The sequence below is a fragment of the Chroicocephalus ridibundus genome, chromosome 1, assembly GCF_963924245.1.
Source record: "Chroicocephalus ridibundus chromosome 1, bChrRid1.1, whole genome shotgun sequence".
Taxonomy (NCBI): Eukaryota; Metazoa; Chordata; class Aves; order Charadriiformes; family Laridae; genus Chroicocephalus; species Chroicocephalus ridibundus.
In genome coordinates, this window is record NC_086284.1 from 92,854,177 (window position 1) to 92,879,342 (window position 25,166).

Consider the following 25,166-nt stretch of genomic DNA (forward strand, 5'->3'; position numbering starts at 1 on the left):
AAAATCACATTAGAGAGAGCCTTTACAGGACAGCTCTTAAATTCTGTGAATGTTCTATCTGCGACAAACGTGATCCACATTCAAAGCAAACTTTGTACATCTGCTTTAACCTCACTTCAAACCAAGCGGGGATGAATGGACAGACGATCTGTGTCAGCAGAGTACATCCCCTCCAGGGTATGGAGCAGAACCAGAAATTGCTAAGACTCATCATCCTTCTGGTGTCAGCAGATAGCTGACAACGTATCTTACCCTACCCGACCTTACGCAATCCTGTCCTATTCTATTGCATTCTAAAAATCTAACCCATGAAATATGAGCTCTGACAGTAGATAACATTATGGCAAAGAAAGGGACCCGTGATGTGGAAGTTAGGATTGGAGAATGACTTATAATTTCAAGATGCATTTTTGGTTTGTCCTTGTTTGATTTCACTATTCTGACTGCTGCTAACTTTGTGCACTTCACAGCTTTTCACGCTCATATATCCTTACCTTAAAAAAACCCTGATTTTCATAATGAACAGCCTAACCATAGCTGACTGGGATCAGGTCACACATCTAAAAAGGTGTTAAAAAAATCAGGCCGTAGTCACTCAATTTGGACAAGAAAAAAAATTAACCTATCTGTCCAATTTTAGCATCCAAGGTAAAAACTCCCAAATCCCATAGTCTACACACAATCGCAGGACAAACTCAGAGCTTCAATTCTCCAAAGGTAACTACCACTTTTGTTGTCAAAGGGACTATTACTGAAATAATTTCAATTAATGTTTTTAAGATGCTGAGGCATTATGGATCATGAACATTAAAGAATATGAATAATTCCATCTTCAGTACAATTTCCATGGTGGCTAGTACGTTAAAGAGCTATAAACTGAATGATTTAGCTAAAACCGCTTGACTAAAAACCAACAAAACTAGTGGATGTTGGTTTCCAGTGAATACATTTTCAACAGTATCATAACCTCAGTTTTCCCCAGTAGCCTAAATATAGTCTGGTGTGACTCACATAGATGCGCGTTGCCAAACATAATCTATAACTGCTGACAGGTGTAAGTAAATTGCGCAAATCTTATTTTATAAGGAAACAAGGCTAAAATATATCAAGTAATATTCCCATTGTCTTCCTATCATTTATCCATCAACCAGATAAATGTGAGATCTTACAGAATATATTGTATATGCAAAGATTGTCCAAGAGTGCTAAATTCAAGATTTTGCATTTCTTGCATTTGCTTTTCTTTGTACTTACAAACAATGTAACTCAGTTTTTTATAATCCCATGTACCCATGCGCATATATGAGAAAAAAAAAAAGACTACATTAAAAGAAACCTACATATGCATATTGAAATGCGAATATAATGTAAATTGCTGTTCTTCTGCATGCTTCTTCCAAACAGATCTTCATAGGGGACAAAATTCCAAAGCAAAGGAAGTCAAAAAAGGATAGCAAAACTCTAAAATGAATGTATCTTCTATAACAAAAAATGACTAAAGCATTTACAGTTTCCCAAACTGAACTTCATCACACAAAACACCATAACTTTACCATGGCTTTATTAGTTTTCCTGCTGGCATGGCTGTTGATGATAACCATGCCTGTTTATACTTACATACACACTTTCTTTCACTGGCTGCCCTAAACATGCCAAACACAAAGAACAATGAAGATGTCCTCCTAATTTAGGAAGGGATCTTTCCAATTTTTGACTCACACTTCATTAGAAGAATTGAATCCTAACCCAGATAGCTGGCCTTCCTCCACTAGCTTACAGAAATAAATAAATAGGATCTCTAAAGAATGAATGACTGTAAAATGAATCTATATGCATATTTTTGCAGACAAACATTGAGCAAAACTGAGACTGAAGCTAACAGAAATGAAGAAAAATACATGGGCATATGGCTTCCGAAGCCAACTGGCATAGCCAATTAAATAAATAAGAGACCATTAAAGAGCCATGACAATTGTGGTTTTGGCAGAAGTTCTAGTTCTCATGGAATATACAAAACAACATTTAACTAAAGAGCCTGATGGGAAAACTCAACTTCCAAAAAGGATCAAAATCTCCCTCTGCTGGGAAGATGAAATCTGCAACTACTAAACTAATTTCAAATTTCAAGGTTGAAAAGAACTATGATTTTAGTAATGCCTTAATTAGTGTAACTATAGATAATATAGAATTTTGGCTCCATATATTTAGAAAAGTTATCTCCCGTTTTTGTCAGCCTCTTACAGATGACATAAGTCAAAATAAAGTTTAAAAAAGAGGAAAAGCAAACAAATAGAAACAAATTAATTATTAAAATTAATTAAACGACACAATGGAAAGAGAAACTGCTAAGGTACTAGAAAGGTAATAATGCTCCAATATAAAAATGTATGTGTCTTTTATACAGCACAGTCTTATATACAGGACATTCTTTGTCTCCTACAGAGGAAGAAACACCATTCTCGCCACAGTTACATCATCTATCCATCTATCCACTTTTAACATACCCCCAGTTTACACTCACTGTTTAATTTGGAATAAATAATTTTTCTTGTAATGTAGATATAGAAAAAGGTAAGGCAGATTTCTGTTTAATTATATGACTAGAGCTTTCCTGTATGAAATTCCTATGCTGTAACGATTGGACAACTGAACTGTACAGAACCAGAAGAGATTCTTCTTTTTCTTTATGAAAAATTATATCCTTAATCACATTCAAATCTTATTTACGTGGTTTAGACCTGAAGTTTACTTCCTGAAACCATTATCATGCTATGTATGTAGAAATAAAAAAAGGACCTGAGAATCCGGTAAACATGTTTCAACTGGGAGAGACCTGAAAAAACATTTCTTTTACATGTGTATTTTTGTTGCTATTTCACTTCTTTTCCGAGGAATTTTTTATTGGAGAAGACACGGAGGAGACAAGGTGAAGTAAAATAAAAAAAAAAAGCCCTAAACCTAGAAGCTACTATAATAGGTCAGTCCTGATTTCAACTTACATTTTGATGCAACTTATTTGCCCTGGTACCCATCCCCTATCAAAAGCAGGGTGTGAGCTGAGGACCGCTCCCCAGAATTCCGGCTAGTATTTGTGAAGCACACGGAAGATGCTGGGTTTGGAAATAATTCATTGCAGGGATACTTATTACAATAGTGTGCCTTACCCAGCTCAGTAAAGAGCCTGTCCTCAGCAGAATACAAATACAACTGCGATACAACTTTAGATAACTGCTTGCAGCGGTATTAAAAACCTGCTGTTTCTTCAGCAGCTCCCGCAAGCAGAGTGCTGTTCGAGGGAACAGAATAATAGTTGTGGCTAAAGGTGACCCTTTAACAAGAGGCACCACATCAATCTTCAGATCCCCACATGCTGGAGAATCTTTACTACTGGTGCAAGGTGAGCCGAGGAGTTAGGAAGGATACTGAAATTAGGACTAATGCTTCTTTATAGTCACACTGTATATATAGAAATCATAGAATCATAGGATCATTGAGGTTGGAAAAGACCTTTAAGATCATCGAGTCCAAATGTAAATGTATGTATATATATGTGTGTATGTGTGTGTATATATATATTTATGTAGGGTACCGTCCATTTTAGCTCTAGCCATTTGATGTGTTTCCTCCAGCTTGCTCGCTTAGTTTTGCAAACTAGACAGGCTGGGCCCACTATTATGGACAGAGACACTCATTCACAAACGATGGCAGTTCATTACAACTTGCTAAACTAAAAGCACTGGAACACAAATACCATGACAAAAACTCTTGAGAGAGACTTTTTTTTGGATGAAAGACAGTTCTTATTATATTGTTCAGCTCATTAGAGGTACTATTCTAAATAAAAGTAGACACAATTTGATTTAAACAACAACAAAAAAATCATTCCTGATAACTGAAGGCTATGTTCCCTATGGGATACTTGGAAATTCTTTTACATGTCAGGGGCTTCGCCTTTTGACCAGTATTACACCAACCAGATCTCTGACCCAAGTGAAGTGGATGTAACTCCCTGGTCTCCCTGGCTCCTCAAATGTCGAGTGGAAGTAAGCAAGAGTTTGCAAGACGTATTTTCCTCCAGGATGATCTCATTACACATACTGTTTGAAGCACACAGGATCTGAACGTGAGAGCTCCTTGTGAAATTCATAACAAATAGCTCCCCGGAGAGATTTCGTCTCCTTTCATGTTTAAGAAAAATGGAAAAATAAACAGCATATTTTTCTCAAACCTGTTCTGTTAAAGGCACAAAGCTAATTATTTTCACATTGCTTAAACTCCACAAATGCTGATATAGTTCTCAGTGACTGAGCTGAGTGCATTATCTTTCATTAATGAAATACACCTTCACACAACGCTTCAAAAGTAGGACTGGTTAAGTCTGTAACTGGTTGAGTCCTTTCCATACATTTGTCTTCTAGTAATACTTCAGTGTATATTGACCAAAACTGAACACAAAAAGGGTAAATTACTATTCACTATTACATTACTAATCTCACTATACAACCACTGCAAATGCAATATTGCAAATGACTGAATACGGTCGGTCTTATTCTTATGTTTGTGAAATGAACATAATATTAAACCTCTGTAAGATTTGGCTTAAAATGATATATTTCCTCCTCTGATCTTATCAAAGTCCCAGCGTTAATAAAGCAACAAACAAGACATCATTTCATGCTCTACAAAATACCCTGCAACTTTCTGATTAACACTAGAAATCACTATTATTTCAGATCTGATAAACCTTATGGCCTTATGTACTTTTCCCACACATAACCAAGAATGGGTATATTTCTGGCAAGTGATAGCACAGAAGCCTCCGTTTTATGATTTTCCGATAGTGATATTTTCTAAGAAATGGCATACATGGGTAAGAAATATTTCCCCATTAGGAATATGATGGGGGGGAGGGAGGAGTGCAGAGAGAGATCTAACCTGTGAGGGGAATAAAATGACAAGTAAACTAAGAAGCATTATAGTTGGAGAAAAAACAGAAGAACAAAAAAAAAAAAATCACAGAAATAAGGGAAGTAAGATGGGAAAAGGTAGAGAAGAGTAGGAACTCCGAAAGACTTTTTGAAAAAAGAAATTAATAGAAGCCAAAGAGAAAACATGGGTAGCATAAAAGAAAGACACATGAAAATACATAGAAGGCTGAAATCAATTGGAAAAATGATGAAAGGACTAAAGTACTAAGAAGATATTTTATGTGACATAAAACAAGAATGAAGAAAAATCCTGGCAATCAAACTGAAAACCGGAAACAAACAATAGGAACCTATCTTGGAAGTAGAATGGTTTTGCATGAAACAAAAATTATTTGTATTTTTGCTTTTCCTGTTGTGTGGCCAAAATTTCAGTTTTCAATAAATAGTATCACGCCTAACCAGAGCGCTGGTCATACATAAGTCTAACCCTAACACAGAACAACACATAATACTCTAAAAAGTGCCATGCAGGTGTGAGTGTCAATGTCCAGCAGACTTCCCAAGTAGAACAGTTGGACTAGATGATCGTTGTACTTCCCTTCCAACTGAACTACTCTATTCTAACAAAAACGAGCTCTGCCTCTCAATATGTCTCAAACTCTGCTCGCTTTTAAGTAGAAAAACTGTATTATAAGAACAGAAGCACTCCTCTTCTTCCCAGGGGTCACATCTTGGCCTTTTGTACATGATACTCCTTCAAAGTTAGTTATGTCTTTTCCCCTCAGGATGTGTTTAAAAATCTGCTGCAGTGTTTTCACCTTGCTCTCCGTATCTTCCAGATGACATTTAGGTAAATATGAAAAAAGACAGTAAACCATAACATTCCAATTAACTATCTGTTCCATCAGCTCTAACTTCTCACTTTGACATACTGCCTCCAAGTATCTATCTTCATAGAAGATGAAACACTTTTTTTTTCCAAATACTCTGGATTTGATAAATCAAGACAATAATTTACAAGGAAAAGCAAATTGTTCACAACACTTCTTGTACTCTGCACAAAAAGAGCGTATCATCTTTGAAATGTGTGTGAACATGTGTTTTGCCCTATATATTTTTAAACAGTCTAGAATGTCAAGTTGGCACTCTGTCTAATGCTTTCATGAATCATAACGACAAAACATTTGTCTTGGGCTTTCTCTCAGAAAGTGTGACTTTTTCACACCACGGATGCTTTCACTCTGAAAAAATTTCCCGCTTTCCCTTATTTCTTGCTGAAGTAATGAAGTATTTCAGCAAACCATTGGAACTCGGTTAACTATTTTGTTAGTGAAATAAGGTGTTTTTCAATGAATCACAGTAATTTTTTTAACCCATCTGTTTTTTTTTCTTTTTAAATGAAACAGATGCAATTTCTCTCATATGTGGGATAAACATTTTGGGAATACTTATTTTCTCTTCCAGATTTATGTTGATCTGCTTTAGTAATATTACCTGAACTCTATCCTGAGGATCTGGGAAAAAGTGGATACTAATAAACAAAGACCTAGGACTAATGATCTTTTACTTAAACCAGCACTCTCACTGCAAACTGCTGATTTAGGAAAAAGAAAAAAATAAATCCTGTTAATATCTGCATGAACTGTGATAAACTGGAGATGACAGAGAGCTGTGAGATTTCTTTTGGAGAAGCAATAAAGAAGCAATAACCTCTTACTGACTATAAGAGCTGGCAGCACCATGATTTTTTCTCTGTATGTAGGACAAGAGGGAATTTTTTTGTCCATTGCTAATGTTTGGAGGTAACACTCCAAAGGCAAAACTCTTTATTAACCTCCACACTTCTATATTTTTGCACTAGATTAAAGTAAATACAATGACACAATTTCAAAATATGAAGCTGTGATGGAGCAAAAAATAAAATAGTGAGCAAAATCCAGTAATTAATGTAGTTAATTTAATTGCATTTATGTTCTTTTAATCATAACATTACTCCCGTGCTGTGGGACCTACATCAGCATATACCATTGCACACATGCTTACACACGCTCTCTCACGCACACTGTTCCTAAAATTCTAAGGTAAGATACAGGCCATTTTGGAAAAACTGTATATATTTGAAGTCTTTATGGCAAGGTAACACAAAATAATCTAAAATTTAAGTGACATATATGGAAACAAAAAAATCCAAAGAATTTGTATATTTTTAAATACGTACAGGATCATAGAACAGTCTAGGCTGGAAGGGATCTTTAAGAGCATCAAATCCAACCATTAACCTAACACTGCCAAAACTACCACTAAACCATGTCCCTAAGCACCACATCTACCCATCTTTTAAATACCTCCAGGGACGGTGATTCAACCACTAGTTATGCTCACCTTAATTTCATAATATATCTTAATATTTTTCCTGCATTAGAGTTCAATTTATAAAATCCCTTTCTGAAGGGCTTTACTTGCAGTACCAAATCCTGCTAATTACCTGAATGCATGTAATGCCTTGTAATTTTATAATTGATTCTACAGGTGTGACTTTAAGAGGTTCCACTGCCCAGAATCATTAATCTGCCTATGAGGAATTTATTTAGAACTGCTGCTCCTGTAAATAGTATAAGGAATGAAGCAGCAGAAGTAAACTGTCTTTTGTGAATCTTCCACACACGCTATAAAAATATCTGTAAAACATGGATCAGCCAGTTAAAAGAAACGATCACATGATATAGTTGTCAGCCAGAATTGCTAAGTATTAATATTAAAAGGTAAATAAACTATTAAGTATTTTAAGTGTATGAGAACTTCAACTGTAGGAAAAAGTGGGTTACCCGATTTCTACTTGATAAAGTATTCAGAAACATATAAAAATACAGCGTCAGCTTTAACTCCTATTTTCTCATAGAGACACCATTACTGAAAGCCTGCTTCCTCTTTCATTCCTTAGTACAACTTTAGTGTTATTCCACGGGGAAAAAACAAGCACGCAGAAATAAAAAAATATTTACTTAAACACAGTATACAGAAAAAAGTCATAGGAAATGTACCTGTAGCACCTTCCACCTCGTGTTCAGGTCTTCCACACAGCTGAGACTGTACTGGGAGAGTTGAATATCAGGAGTGAACTGGTGAGCGAGCTCATTGACTTGATGCACCTTTTCTTTAAGGGGTACAAGTTCTGCTCGATAAACCTGTGTGAATTAAACATAAATAAAGATAAGCACTAACTTCAAAAACTACTGGCTCTGCTACCAGCTGATTAGTAATGTAAAGGTATTCCACGTCAGGCTGAAAGGAAGGAGTGTACTGGTCATGACACAGTTAACAACCTTTTTATATAACTTCACATGGACTTTAGGTCTCAAGGGTAAGGCCCAGCATTTCAGAAGGTGATATAAAGTTGGAGCCTTTGTAGCAATTTTCGGTCAGTTAGGCCAACTCTCTAACCAGCACAGCCACCAGAATGTGCACTGCAGAACATGCTTCCCTCCCGTCTCATCCTTTACGCGTGTGTAGCACACATTCCTTGGGATGGACAAGAGTGGTAAGTGATGGCAGTGATAAGTGCTGTTGAACACATGAAAACGGAGGAAGACCGCTGTTCCCAAAATGTTAGTAATGGGAAGTACAAAAAAAAAAAAAAAATCTTTTTGCTATGAATCCCAAACTGGCCTACATGACTCATATTTCAGAAAAAATTAAAGAATGTATTTTGTAACATAGCCTTTAAAACTAAGCATAAGAGGGGCCTAGCTATAAATTTCAGTAATGTATGTGAAAACCAGAAGTTGCTAGCTACAAGTTTCTTGATTTTAAAAGCAACAACCTGATGATGATACTTCCATTATGCATCTGAGCAAAATCAGACAAACTCAGGGCACCATGACTCTATCGAAGAGAGGAATCTCTATGCAGCTCTTCCACTGTTCCGTATCTATCTTTTCTAAGGAGACATTTATGAATCTGTAACGTGATAAAATATGTCAAAATGTAACAATGAGCCATTTCTAAGGGAAAAATTTTCTCATTTTCAGGAGTACATTTTATTGTCATATGATGTCTGCACACAAAGGCAGGATAATTTACTTACTATATTAGTCTTGCTTTCTAGTTCCTTTCTCGCAGCACTTTTAATACAGACCACACATGGTCTGCGTCTCATTTTAGTTCATCAAATAACTTGAAATTATTGCCTAGCAATCATTTAATCAACACGTGATGCAAAAAAGGTCAAAAAAGCCCATCCAATATCTCAGTGAACCTTAGAAGTAAATAGTATGAAGACATTTGTAGACACTAGAATGCCACGAACTGCTCTAAAGGTAAACATCATTGAAAAATTGTTCCTCAAATGTCTTTCAAAACCAGACTTGACTTCCCCTAATTATGTTAAATTACCCTATAACATGAGGAGTTAGACTGACTTAAGTGGCACTCATGTACAGTGAATGACTCTAATGATAAATCTGTAGAATACACAATCAGAAGTGATGTGCATTTTGTAAAGGGAAGTGCCGGGAACGATGCAAGTGCCGTGATGTGAGAGAAGAGGCACACATCAAGTTCATGACATGGGGTGCATCTTGGGGTGCATCAAGAAGAGTGTGGCCAGCAGGTCAAGAAGGTCATTCTCCCCCTCTACTCTGCCTTGGTGAGGACACATCTGGAGTACTGTGTCCAGTTCTGGGCTCCCCGGTTCAAGAAGGACAGGGAACTGCTGGAGAGGGTGCAGCAGAGAGCTACCAAGAGGATTAGGGGACTGGAGCACCTCTCTTATGAAGAAAGGCTGAGGGATTTGGGTCTCTTCAGTCTCAAAAAAAGACATCTGAGGGGGGACCTTATCGACACTTATAAATACTTAAAGGGTGGGTGTCAGGAGGATGGGGCCAGGCTCTTTTCAGTGGTGCCCGGGGACAGGACAAGAGGTAATGGGCACAAACTTGAGCATAGGAAGTTCCATCTAAACATGAGGAGGAACTTCTTTACCCTGAGGGTGGCAGAGCACTGGACCAGGCTGCCCAGAGAGGTGGTGGAGTCTCCGTCTCTGGAGACATTCCAAACCCACCTGGACGCGTTCCTGTGCAACCTGCTCTGGGTTACCCTGCCCTGGCAGGGGGGTTGGACTAGATGATCTCCAGAGGTCCCTTCCAACCCTATGATTCTATGATTCTATGACATAACAGTTGACTTCTCCATTTTACCAGTTTTATACCACTGGAACACAACCAACATTACTGGAGAGAATACTGATTTACAGTGTAGTGTAGAGCAAGGTCTGTGATACAAAGAAAAGGAAAAGAGCTCACCTACTTGGTTTTATCTCACAGAGTTATACATGTGCTTACCTGGATCATTTTAGTTAGTAATTAAGTTTAGAGAACAAACAATATGCTTTAAAAATAGACATTTGATCTTGCAAGGTAAAGGCCACAAAGGCTGAAGATAGATAGATAGATAGATAGATAGATAGATAGATAGATAGATAGATAGATAGATATACACACCATTGTGAGAACACTTCACTTGCAAATAATTATTTTACTGCTTTTTTCCATGATATGTTAGTTTCAGTGGCCCAAGGTCCTCGGCTGTGACTCTGGGCCTTATACTGGGGATGGTCAACTTGGTTCCTCCAGTGGTACTTGGTTTCCAAGATGAGAGAACACCTCTCAGCTAGCGTTACCAATGCCCACACTGTATATAAATATAAATATATACATGTATACATTTTTATAGATTTAAAATTTATATAAAATTTAAAAAAAAACCTGATAGAATAAACACAGATCAATGGATGGAAAGATCAGTCCCCACACTGCAATGGATTTTAATGCAGTTCCTGCATTAAACCAAGGTAATTTTCTATTAATTTGTATGGCAATAGGATCAGGCATTGATTGAAAACTTCATTGCTTGGGCAAAGCACACAGGACTAAGCTTATACACCACTTGTTTTTAAACATATACTTAAGTATCTGGCTGATTCCAGACCAATTTGCATCTGCAATGTTGACTTGAAAGTACTGGTCTCACCTGAAGACCGACATAAATGATTAGGTAAATCACACAATCATTATACAGTGAAATATTACAGTGAAATAGAAGATCCTTCATAATTAGTCAACATGTTTTTTGATTAAGTAATTTTACAGAGCAGAAAGGCTAAGGCACAGAAGCAAGTCACAACAAAAAAAATCAAATGACAGAAATACATATGGAAGTAAAAAATAAAACTTATCTTCTGCCCCCATTTCAATTAATGTCTTCATTGATTGCTTTTTCTGCTGCAAAGACACTGGTTTTTGCAGCATTATGCTAATTTTCCAAAGCATGAAATACAACAGCTTTTTCACCATCTTTAAATTCTGTATTCTGTATTCTATCATTACTAAGCCTGAATTTTTACTAGCATTTTTATTAGTACTTGGCATCTGTAGAAGCAGAAATTTAGAATTTCTACTGGATTGTAATTTTCATCAGTATGATTAAATGTTTTACAGAAATGTTTATATTTTTAATAATCAGTTTGTACGGTGTAAGACCGATACACTTTTCTATTTTTTTCCTTCTGCATAAAAAATACTATACATATCACAGGTTTACATCAGAAAAATTTAGGGGACTATATCGCTGGTAATTTAAAAACAAATATACATGGTGAGTAGTGTACCTCTACCATAAGGAGACCTATTTGAACCAATTAAATTGCTCAGGATGTAAATGACTTCTCAGTGTGAACAGTAATAGAAGAACCAGCCCCAAATTATCTTCATTATAACTGTCCTTATGCAAGAAAGAATTTCAACGGTATGTGATACTGTAGGTGGTAGATTGGATTTTAAATGATCCGTACAGTCCTGTTAGAACATACTTTAAAATGACGTGGAAAATTAGCAAGAACTCTAGAAGACATCCTAACAAGCCAAATACTAAAAGTCTAGAAGACACAGTGGCTGTAATCAGTCAGATGAAAAGCTCATCTCGTCCAGTCGCTTGTCTGATAGTAACCAATACAGTTGCTTAAGGAAGAAGATAAGGGAAAGCACCAGCTTCCCTGGCTCCTTGCTGCACTCTTCTAGCTCAGGAATTTGGGTCTCAGAGATTCTGGAGCTGAGAAGTTGTATGTGTGTGTCAATCAGACCTTGATGGACTCATCTGCCATGAAATTATTAATTAATTTTTGAACTAACATAGGCTTTTACTATCCAAAATTCCCCTACAGTAAGCTCAATATTTAGGTTGAAGAAACACCTCTTTTTTTTACTTTTTAAAAACCTATCACTTGAGACCTTCCCTAATTCTTAGCTCATGAGAGACAGTGATCAACCACTCCTAATGGATTTTATTTGTGCTGCTGCAAATTCTGCAAACCCTCCATCATATTTTTCCCTTCTTCCACGTTTAAGATACAAAGACAGAGATATATTTGATTCAATGTAGTTACCTATAAGGTATTTACATCTGAGCAAGTCACCATATAGTCCCTTTATATTCAATAGCTAATCAAAACCAGGAGTTGAACATAACGTAAGGTTTTGCTATAGGGTGGCATGAATCACATTCTGAATTGCAGCAACCAACTGAGCAGATTTTCATTGACTGTATTGGGAACCTAGGCAACTAGTTCACATGCAGACACCTACCCGGCAGATGAGAAATGACACAAAACAAATCCCACTCCTACACCATTTATTCTGTCCTCGTATAGGAGCTTTTCATTCTTTTTACCTAACCTGCTATATTTTTTTTAGATTGGGGATCGAAAACACTGCCAACAATATACATAATATGGGTACACCGGGGACTTACACCGTGGCATCATGATATTTTCTGCTTTTCCAGTAATTCCTAGCATTTCATTTGGATTTCTGAACAGTCATGAGTATTGATGTGATGTTTTCAGAGGACTGTTGATTCCAAGATCTCTTTCATGACTGCTAAAGGAATGCTTAAAAGAGCTAAAGGAGAGCTCAGTGCTGGGCATGTAACGTCGGAATTGCTGTTTCCACATGCTTTGCTTGAGATTTATCAGCATTCAACTTCACCTGCCATCATTTTGCTGCCAGGCAGTACTGTGAGGTTTTCTCTATAGCTGTTTGCAATCTGTCTTCATCTTAAATACTTTCAATAGGTTTGTATCATCAACAAGATGTGTCACTGCATTATTAATTTTCCTTTCCAGCTCATTGACATGCAGGCTGGACAGAGTAGACCGTCTGGAGCACAAAGAATCATCTCCCTCATTGGGAAAATTGACCTCTGCCTTTTGTTTTCCATCTAGAAACGAAGGATTTAGAGCATGTCTTATGAGGAGGGTCTGAGGGAACTGAGGTTGTTCACTCTGGAGAAAAGGAGACTGAGAGGAGACCTTATCGCTCTCTCTACAACTACCTGAAAGGAGGCTGTAGAGAGGTGGGGGTTGGTCTCTTCTCCCAAGTAACAAGCAATAGGACAAGAGGAAATGGCTTCAAGTTGCACCAGGGGAGGTTTAGGTTGGATATTGGGAAAAATTTCTTCACTGCAAGGGTTGTCAAGCATTGGAAAAGGCTGCCCAGGGAAGTGGTGGAGTCACCACCCCTGGAGGAACTTAAAAAGATGGGTAGATGCGGTGCTTAAAGACATGGTTTAGTGGTGGACTCGGTAGTGCTAGGTTAACAGTGGACTTGAAGGGTCTTTTCCAACCTAAACAATTCTATGATTCTATCTTTTACGATAATGAGATAACTGGTTATTTATTCACATGAAGACCTTCTCTGTCATCCCACTGCGACTTAGTTTCTTTGCTGAAAGACCTTCTTAAAATCCTTTTGGAATGCCAAATGGCCTACACTCCCTTACAGATTACTTACAGGTCCTTTTCTGCATATTTTCGGTTGTGCTTTGGGTATCCTGTTCAAAGTAGTAAAAGCCACCACATAGCCCTCACTTCTTTCTAGAATAACAACTCTATTAATGAAAATTTTATGTTTTTTCTTTAAATATGATTAGACTGTTTTTAAGATTTACTTCTGCCCACATTTCACATGCCATACCAGTGGGGTTTCATTCCCTTTTTTCTTTTCTTTAGTGAACCCTAACATATAGAAGAGCGTTGACTTCTTCTTTGGAAGGCTGCCCAATGTTCAGGAGATAGATAAAATATAAAAAGTCTACGTCTTTATGTTTTAAGATTCACAAAAGTAAGACGGCTTTTGTCAATGCCATGGAGAGGGCTCGTTTTTTTAGGATCCGTAGATTAATCCCATGAAATCTCAAAGGAAATTTATGAATCATTTGAGTAGAAGATTAAATAAATATTAAACAAGCTTATTTCAATAACATCAGAGATATTATGTACTTTGCTAGCTTCAGGGAGTTGCCATCACAAAATTCATAAATGAAAATTCAGGAAGGAACATTGACTCCACAATGCATGTTTTCCATTTCTTAACCCCTCTCTCCCTCAATTACATGTGCAACAGCTTGCTAACAAGTCAAACATAGTATTCAGGAATCCAACCAAAATTAAATCAAGGGCCTGTAACTTCTGGCCCACTGGAGTTAATGGAATAGTGTGACTAAATCACACTATGCTACTTGGAAAATACACCCTGAAGAGGAACTGCATTCTCAGAAGAGTACTTGTTCCTTATTCACGGACAAAAATGAAAGTAAAATACAGGCTGGCTTTTATTTATTGTTTTCTACTGTAAAATGTCAATGGGTCATTACAATTGCTTTTTCTCTTACTGTGTTTATTCCTACTGATCCCAACACCTACCATATGAGTCTAGATGTAGTCCGGAACAGACAATACCAGTGCCTTGTCAAAACAAACATCAATTATGCAGCTGTACTAAGAGCAAGAAATCATCATTGCTTACCACTCACCACACTGATAAAAGGAAAATAACAGCATGCACATATATTCTTACGTACATGTCAGTAGTACTGAGACTGAGTTTAGCTGTATTTGTCTTAAAAATTATATTAAATAAACAGATACCATCTAATAATTACTTATTTGCAATTGTTACACAATTGTTGAACCCCAAAGTTAAAAAAAGTAATTGAGCTTTTCAATTATGATTTCAAATACAGTCACTATTCTTACTGGCTTCTACTTATCTGAAATATTTCTCCAATGAAAAATAGCTTGGGAGCATATTAATTTTTTGCTATTTTTGTCCCTCATGTAGCCTTAACAACATTTGGACTTATGTTTATGAGTTTAGAAAAATCTCTGTAAGACCATGTATAAACAATTACACTACAACTATAGTGTCATAATGCTTTCCGACTATATTGTCCTCATCCTGAACACATTAGTAAAGATCAAGACTCATTAACATTTCCCACACTCATGAAAGGAAGGACCACGAATCTCAGCAGATATACAGTAGTACCCTTCCCTTCTTGAAAGAAAAGTTAAAGGAGACAAAATTAATTTTACCAATGCACCAAATATCTTAAATGTTCAACACGAGCTTTTGAAAAGGAGTCTGTGTCTTTATTTTTTGGTTATGAACGAAACAGGCACAGATGCCTGTCTAACATGTTAAAGGCAATTTGGTTTAACCTCTACTTTTTCTTCTCATATTTTAAGAACTGTCAATTATAGCAACACCAGGTTTGATTTGAGCACAACAAGGGAAATCAGAATTGATCCCAAAGCCAGTTTCTCCCAGAGATAGTATATGCAAGACTTCAGTAGATAGTATCCCTTTTCACTGAAGTTCTTTATTTTACAAGCCTCAACCCAAGGAATTTGACACATTGCTTATTATTCTTTAGAAGGGTGGAAAAAAAAAACCAACAAAAAACCCCAACAAAAATAGTAATAATTTGAAAATAATGACAAACCATCTTTAGTTTTCCACCACTGGTATTTATTATTTAGGCAGTCCACACTTAGACTTTAAATAGGGCTAAACATTGTAGCAGCTATATTTAGAAATGAAATGTTCTGTACTTCCTAATAAACGTTTCAAGAGTATGCAGGCTTAGGCACCTATGAAAGCTGAAGGTTAGCACACAAATTTCTTACTTTTATTAGTGATTAAATAAGAGATTCTACATCTTTTTATACATCTATTTGTGAAAATCATTGCAAATCATGCACTAAAGAAATTTTTCACTTTCACAAAACTCTAAACTGTCCTGAAAAATACACTGAAAAATGAAAAAAAAAAAAAGTTGCCAAGTAGAAAAGACTAATGAGTAATAAGCAAATTTCTCATCAATCTTCTATTTTGTGGGTAGGTAATAAGGCTTTATTGTATTGATGATTTTGTAGACAGATTATAGCCTAAGAAGATGTAATCAATTATTACAGCATGTCATTTAATTTGAGCATACTACTTTCTTTAATTATCTCTAAGAGGAAATGACAAATTAATTGCCAGATCCAGAACTTCTAAAAATAGAGTTAACATCGCTATTGCAGAAACACAGAATCACAGAATGACTGAAGTTGGAAGGCACCTCTTGAGATCACCTAGTCTAGTCCCTCTGCTCAGAGCAGGGTCACTGACAAGCAGGTTTCCCAGGACCACATCCAGCCAGGTTTTGAATATCTCCAAGGATGGAGACTCCATGGCTTCTCTGGGAAATCTGTTTTGGTGTTTGACCACCCACAGGTGTCTTCTTTTAATCAGATGGAACATCATGTTTTTTAATTTGTGCTCATTGCCTCTTGCTCTGTTGATGGACAGTACTGAGAAGAGTCCATCTTCCTCTTCTTCATTCCCTCCCGTCAGGTGTTTATACATGTTGATAAGACCCTGAGCCACCTTTTCTTAAGGCTGAGCAGTTCCAGTTCTCTCAGCCTCTCCTCACAGGAAAGATGCTTCTGTCCTGTAACCATATTTGGGGCCCTGCACTGGACTTGATCCAGTTAAGTCCGTATCTCTCTTGTACTGGGGAGACCAAATCTGGACCCAGCACTCCAGATATGGCCTCACCAGGGCTGAGCAGCCAGGAAAGATCACCTCCCTCAACCTGCTGGCAATGCTTTTCCTAATGCACCCCAGGATGCCATTGACCTTCTTTGCCATGAATTTCTGGTTTACGGTCAGCTTTTTGGCTACCAGGACCCCAAGGCCCTTCTCTGCAGAACTGTTTTATGGCCAGTTGGCCCCCAGTGTATACTGTTGCTTGAGGCTATTTCTCCCAGGACACGGGACTTGGCATTTCTCCTTGCTGAACTTCATGAGATTCCTCTCGGTATAATTCTCCATCCTGTCAGGGTCCCTCTGAATGGGAGCACAACCATCTGGTATATTGGCTGTTCCTCCCATTTTTGTATCATCTCTATACTTACTGAGCGTATGCTCTGTCCCAGGGTCCAGTTCACTAATGCAGATGTTAAATGGTATTGAACCAGTACCAACCCCTGTGATACCCCACTAGTGATGTATATCTAACGGAACTTTCTTGTCCTTCACGTGCCTGGAGGTGGTTTCAAGGATTAGCTTCTCCATCATCTTCCCAGGGACTGAGGTGAGGCCGACTGAGCTGTAGTTCCCTGGGTCCTCCTTCCTGCCCTTCTTGAGGTAAGAGTGACACTTGCTCCCTTCCAGTCTTCAGGAATCTCTCCCAGCTGCCATGACCTTTTGAAAACAATTGAGAGTGGCCTTGCAACAACATCTGCCAACTCATTCAGCACTCGTAGCTGCATCCCATCAGGACTTACGTATGTCCAAAATTATGAGCGTGAATAGTCCATCCCCTTATGTGTTCCACCATGGATGTTTATGACACTTAATCAGAAGCAGATTTCAAGAAAAGGCCAACTGCCTACAAAGAAAGTCTGTTTCCCCGGTCTGTGAGTGGCACTTATACAGGGCAGTGGCCTCATGCCAGTTTGGCATTTTCTTTAAGAATTCCCTTATATAGAAGAGTCTCCTGCTAGCACAGGTCTGTGTTAAACCTCAAGTCTTGTAACTAGTGAAAGAGACAGAAAAGGACATCTGGCACCATGATGAAAATATGAGATGGCTGAGGGAGAAAAGCTCTTCTGTGTCAGATGAAGTTGGGTTGGGGGCGGGGGGGGGGGGCAGGTTACACCAGCAGCAGCTGCAGCTAAATCAGAGCAGGCTCCATTTGCACAGTGAGGAGAGGCCGTCTTATACCTGGGCCACAGCAGGTTCCCCACGCTGACATTTCTCTACCTCAGCTCCCTTAGTGTCCAAGTGGAGAAGCATTCATGGGCCAAAGCCCATCTTCAGGTTTTATATTTAAAACTGTACAAGGTAGAACAAACTGACACACTCTACCCAGGACAGTTTAACAGTCTCCATCTTTTTCATTCAAAATGAGTCTGTTTCTTCTCTGATGGGTTTAGTGTATCCTGATTCAAATTTCAGTGGAGCCTGGGATTGTCAGCTGCTAGCTCAATATGCTACACTTAGCTTCCTTTCAAACTCACACTGTATTTTTATTTGATTCTCGTGCTCCTGGGGACAGTCAGTGTTGAAACAAAATGGATTTTAGCTGATTTGATTTTCCATCCTATATATTTTTATAAACTCAGAAATGACCAAGCAAGAATGCACTAGAGTAGAATATAAATCCTCCTCTGGGATAAAAATAGTTCAAACAGACGACATCAGGGGAGAAAGAAAATCAAATGCATTTTAATTCCTATCCCATTACTGAATTCCAGATTTCTGAATCTGATAAAACATTAAATTTTTCAAAAATTATTTCCTACAATTTGGAAGACTAACTTAGTACTTCCTTAAAAATAAGGATTTTAAAATTTGAATAGAACAAATGAAAAATTAACTAATGCCAGATATCAGTTTTCTTCTATTCTGAGCTTTCCAGGGAAAAAGCTATGATTTGTAGCAATTATTAGGATGTCTAATTTAGTAAACAGAAGCATGCTAATAAATGGAAGCACATATCCTGAAACACATATCACTGTTCCTATGAATTCTTGATTTATTTATTTTTTTAGATCAACAGTTAATATGCATTTTTATGATCCTTGAACAGATACAGTCTATGCTACTGCCTTGCCATTTATTGTGAAATTGTGTTCTCCTCCATGGAGGGGGAAATGTAAAGGAGCAAATTTAGCCTGTAATTCACTCTGCTAGAACAACTACAACCATGACATGGCAAAGCCCATCACTGCTGAAGTGTTCACAAAGGAACTCTTTGCACCAATTTTTCCACATAATCAAAGTTAGTTACTCAGTTACTTTGCAACCAAGAAGACCATCTGGCAATCAAGAGATGAAGTGCCTAGGAACTGTAAGTAACTTGAAGCATTTCGTAGTGTAATCTGAAAGTCTAACACACACTACATGAAGGACAGAAAATATAAAGGAATTTTTACAAACAAAATTTGTCCTTTAGTATGGTTTTATTCAGCATCATTAAAGCTAAAAGCACTTGAAAAGATGCTCAGGCGGTGGAGCCTCAGTCAAACCTGGTTTTAAACCATTAACAACACATTGTCTGTCTCTGTTAGTTCACTGCTGAACAATGTATATTAGATATACACAAACATTAAAGGTTGAATAACCCATGTTCTTTACCAAAAGCTCTTTCAGGCAATAGAGATTCACAGGAGTTCTCCTTGCCCTCAGAAAACAGTTACTACAAAGTAAATCTCTATTGTGTTGTAAGGCAGCATGATATTTTAAAGGCAAATGTAGTATTTCACTGACAATAATGAAAACAGTTTAAACCAGAGAGATTGCAACAGCTCTACCATGATACTACAAAACACCTCAAGCTTCCATACTTGATCAGCAGGCAGGCCCTGTACCTCAGGAGGAAAAACATGGATTCCTCACACGGCCATACAAAAGCGTAGCTTAGACACTACTTAAACACAGATCATATTCTGATCATATTCTGACACTCAACCAACATTAAAACAATTCAGACAAGAAGCTTCAAAACCTCCTCCTGTCTTTTTTAACAAAAAAGCATATACAGATCTTTATTTCCATTTTAAAATAAAACTTCTTTCCTGTGAGGGTGGTGAGACACTGGAACAGGTTGCCCAGGGAAGCTGTGGATGCCCCATCCCTGGAAGTGTTCAAGGCCAGGCTGGATGGGGCTTTGAGCAGCCTGGTCTAGTGGGAGGTGTCCCTGCCCAGGGCAGGGGGGTTGGAACTAGATGATCTTTAAGGTCCCTTCCAACTCTAACCATTTGATGATTCTATGATTTATTTGCTCCTCTCCCCAACACGGAAGATCATGCTTACTTACAATATACCAACATGTCTTTAAATTTACCATGTGAATATTTCATAATGTTTAACCTCATGAAGTTGATAATTACTACCTCTAGCAAGGGTAACAAGGTTTTTCGTAGAGCAGCTAAAAGGAGTTATTACAGCCCATCCAGTCTCAAACCTCCAGAAGAATGCAGGTCAGAGGGACTGTTCAAGTGTTTTGCTGAAAGCTATGTTTTACAATCCTTGAATTAATATTGTAATTCCCATCTTAACCTTTTCACCACCACTGTATGATGTGTGAGGAGTGGGCATGGGTGAAAACCCAGGTCAAAATCTCGAGGTGGAAATTCATAGACTTCTTACGTCTAATAAGAACATCCTTCAACAATGCCAGAGAAGGGATTTTGGTTCTAACAACAGATTTTAGCAGAATATAAGCAAGAACAACGTACCTTTTAAGCAAATTTAGGAAGAAAGAACACGAAAATAAAATGCTGAAAAGGAGACAGTTAAATAAAACTTAAAAAATTAAACAGGTCTAGGGTTTTTATAGCAGCATCAGACACGGGCTGGGAAACTGTGCCAGGAGCAGCGCCCACCTTCCCAGGCATTCAGGCTGAAACCCTTCTGGGTGGCAGGCTGCCGAGCAGGCTGCAGCTCTGGGAAGCTGTGGCTCCTGCTGAAACCGATGAAAGTTGTCATTCTTAATCCTCTGGATAATTGAACCCAACTAAAATAAAACAATTTGCAGGTAAAAGCTAAACAGAATAAAAATAATTTGAGTGGCATTGCTGTCTGGACAAATTAGTGTCACTGATTCAATTGCCCTATTTGTAAATTGGGGATAATACTACCTCTATTGCAGTCTCAGAAAGAAGCTGAGAAAATTAACTCATACTATCTGGAACATAAGAAGGACTATAAAAGCGCTAAGCAGTAATTATAAGGTTTTATTACGGGTTAACCTTGGACAAAAAATGAAATGAAACTCCATTAGGCTTTAAATATATAAAGATTAAAATGAGAAAAGTATAGCGCAATGGGTCACTGATAAACATCCCAGGCAATCTAACATTCATTGCACTCCCTACTTCAACCAGTCCCTAAGTAATTACTGGGAACCAGCGTATGAGCTTGATAAACTGATTTTATTTTGCTCATTGATTTGCCCATGTCATAGTAACATTATCATTACAGAATCTGCACACTTGATAGTTACAACAACAGAATACATTCCCAGGAATAGGAGAGTCAATGTTTTAAGAAAAGATTTTATTAAAGCCATAATACTGGCAGACTTCTCTTCATGGAAAAAAAATGCCTCCTCACAGAAAGCCGACAACATTAAAATTAATTTCTAGCACTCCCCTCTTTTCCCTCCTCTCGTGTCTCACTTAACATACATGTCTCTGGTTATATATTCACTTCTGGTATGTCCTTTTGCTTTACGGAGAAATGTTTCAATAGCAGACAATATATAGCAGATCAGATTTCTGTTACAAATACTCCTTGGATGTAATTCTTCTCCCTTTAGCCATGCACCTCCCTGAGCCCCATTCACTTAGGAAAGCCTGAATAAAATGGTGCCATGGTAAAAAGAAAAGTGTTACTCGCATTGTACTCTTTTTTCCTTGGATAAATATTTACATTTCCAAGTTATTAGAGAAAGAAGACTTTTGAACAGAATCATAACAGTTAAAAAGCATCTTTTATTTAATGTCACATCCAGGGATGTTAATATTTGATCATCAGACTGGTATCTATATGTGCTGGTTTTATGTGGCAAACTAAAAACAAAACAAAAAGCTATGTTAAATGCCAGAGTCCCTGCAATAACTGTGCCACTTAGGTACTTAGACCTTAATGTTTACTTCTCCTTCTAAAAGCTCAAGTCACATTCTTATTTCTGATAAACTGATAAAGAACAATCTCTTAAAAATGTTCCGGTCTGACCTCATTTCTGAACTTTAGAGGCATAAAACGACAGACAAGTCTTTATACATGTACTAGCCAGTTCTCTCAGCAGGCTATCAGAAACCAAGATCAGAGATTACCAATACTTAAAAACTCCAATTCTGCCTGTAGATGTGCATGTTGAGCTCCCACTGAAATCAGCAGGGTGAGTTCACACAAGGGAAAATTTGGCTCTAAATGAAATCAGTTGATCTAATAATAGCATGTTCTACCAAACTGGGTTGGAGGTAGAAAAGATTTCCACTTTTTACTGGTCAGCTTTTTCTCTTCTTTAGAGTTCAGGCATTTTTCTACACTTACTGTGAGGGAAAAGTTAACAGTATTAACCCAAGGGTCCTTAATCAAAGAGAAAATAGTCAATCTGTTCTATTAATAATTGTGTTACTACAATTAACACAAATCTGGTGCAAAGCGGGTGAAATCTCATGCAGCTCTTTACCAGGTGCTGGTTCTTTCACAAAATGGTCTACAAGAGGCTGTTTCTCACACTAGTTGTTCTGACTCCCCAAAAAGTTAATCAAAGAATAGCCATTATTTGCTTACTCTTTGTTAACAGAATTAATGTTTCTGTATGTCAATTATGTTACTATTTCCCAATAAGCAGTATGGTCAAGAGCAGTCTTAGTTTTAAAAGGCTGCTCTAAGATTTCACTTCTCTGCCTGCTCGTCATTTTCTTATTATCCTTATGTGAAAATGATTTTGTAGTCACTCCTTAAAAATATGTAGTTTGATATAGACAAAAAACCCTATGTAATCTAGTCTCCATAAAACATTCACTATAACTAAAATGGTAGCATCTTAATATGAGATCAGAAATATATAGTTAATTGCAGAAGGAGTCAGCAGAAGGAATGACCGTTTGTTTCAGGTATTTAAAATGGGCTTAGATATTGGCTATGGTCATAGTTATTGCCATAACAAACTCTCCAATCTTATGTGACTGATTACACAGCAACAACATAAATCAGATAAGACTTTTAGATTAAATTTGTATCAGTTTCAAATACCTGACTATTACATATTAAATAACCACTTGTGATTATACTTCTTTTCATGTGAGAAAATAAATTCATTCATAAACTGTTAAAATGAGATTAAGAGACCACAGGACACAACTGAGTAACTTTCATCTTGTACAAGCTAAGAAGCATAGCAGAACTAACTTCAGCTGGTACAACTACATGATGAAGCACTCCATGGTTTTTAACCCAATTTCATATTTCAAACAAGCCTTAGAAAATTAAAAGTTGCCTCCAATAGTGACAACCAAACAACCCTACTAAATTCTCTGTTGTATAAAACTACCTTTGAAAGAAAAAGTAATAACAAGATACCTGCCTGTATGACCAATTACGTAATGCAGTCAGCGGAAGTGTCTTTGATGTTTTACAGCATCCTGAAAGTTGACCCGTTAACAAATTCAACAAACTTCAACCATTGCTTTCATTATAGATAAGTCCACAGAGTTTTAAATTTACAACAATATTCTATATAGTAAGGACATGTGTAGGATGTCAAAGTGTTCCAGTGAATTTAAATATGGTTTTGGTTTATTTTAAAATAAAGTTTATTATGTTCTGATATACTCTACGGATGCTTTAATATAATTAGAATTAAAGCAGCTGTGGAAGAGTTTTTGCCATTTTGTAAATTCTGTTTTTATTGACTGTATTTATGTTTAAAACCTTAAAGTCCCCTAGAATGCCATTAGATCATTCCCCTTTTATAGTATCTTACTTAGAACAATCTCTAGTCTACAAATATTTCACATCTACGAAAGCTGTTTATAGAGGTCATCTCTAATTTTCTCAGGGATGATTTTTTGTGTTTTGGAAAGCTGGCAAATGAATTAGGAGGAAATGGCTACTCTGTATGAATGAGTTTTTAAAAATCACAGAATTTATTAAGAGATTTAATTCAGATTGATTATAGACTTTGGTGGTGACAGCTGGCTTCAAAATAAACTGAAAAAAATGTACATATGTTTCAAAGAAGACTAAGGAGACATCATAATAATTGCATGATTCTACCACAGAATGATGTATGTATGAAATGGTAAACTTGAGAAGAATTTGTAACAGTAATTACTTCAGTTGTAGTCTGAAGCCAACATTGACACCTCTATCTCCTACACTGCAGGCAAATAGTTTCCTATGCAGCGGTCAACAAATGGATGCTGTCATCTTTTAATTGTACAAAGAATTTAAAAATACATAATCAAAACTTAATTCATAGTCTAGAATTCTGTATATGGAATGCTTTAGTATTTTTCGTGTTTTAAAATCTAAGAATAACAGGGAGTATAGCTATGGTAGGGAGTAATGCTTGTAAGTGGTCGAAATACAGCCTAGTCTATGAGTACGGAAACTGTTGAAACAATACTTACTTCAGTAGGCTTGCCTCCTGCAAAATCTGCTAAATAGAAATTTTCTCCTCAAATTTCTGTAGCAGCAATGAAACCAACCAGTGTTGCACATGAAAAACCCCAGTCATTACACATGGTAGAAATCTGAAGCAAAAAAGGGGTTGGGCTTGGAATAATGCAGGAAGATATCTAGGCAATGTAAAAAAATTACGTGTTCATGTAGAACAAAAGTAAGTTTGTTCAGAATACCAGGCAAGTTAATTTACTTCCAAATAGCAGTAATTTGCTGTTTGCTGATATAAATTCAGACTTCCCCATGAAAAATAAATATTGTCTTTTGTTGTTGCATGGGTTGTTTTGGTCTTTTTCTTTGTTTGTTTGTTTTTTCAAGGAAGACAGCTAGGCACTTTCAGTAAAGAAGGGGAATTAAAGAGATTTCAAAAGTTGCTGTATATGTAGCATTTTACTTTGCAGACTGGACGGCACGAGCTCTGCCAGCTGAACTTAATGCATAGCTTTATTTTATGCTAGCAAGAAATTACAGGAGCATAGGCATCACATTACAATATGATCCAAATTTGCTTTAAATGGATCTAGTAATGCCATCGATATCTAGCTGTTTGGAAATTCTGGTTATTCAATACGTCTTCCAGGTAATTATTTCTTGCATAGTTTCTATGGTTTTATTTAAAACTGATTTCTTCATGTCCAGTATACAGCTTAAT

General features: G+C 37.1%; 1 protein-coding gene across 4 annotated transcripts in view; it reads right to left on the bottom strand.

Annotated features, from left to right (window-relative positions):
* Positions 1-25,166, bottom strand: part of DMD (dystrophin) — a 1,176,878-nt gene that overhangs the window by 163,295 nt on the left and 988,417 nt on the right. For all 4 annotated transcript variants that reach the window (XM_063343608.1, XM_063343591.1, XM_063343600.1 and 1 more), the window contains one exon: positions 7,970-8,113. In XM_063343608.1, coding sequence (XP_063199678.1) covers positions 7,970-8,113 — 144 coding nt within the window. The remainder of the gene's footprint in view (positions 1-7,969; positions 8,114-25,166) is intronic.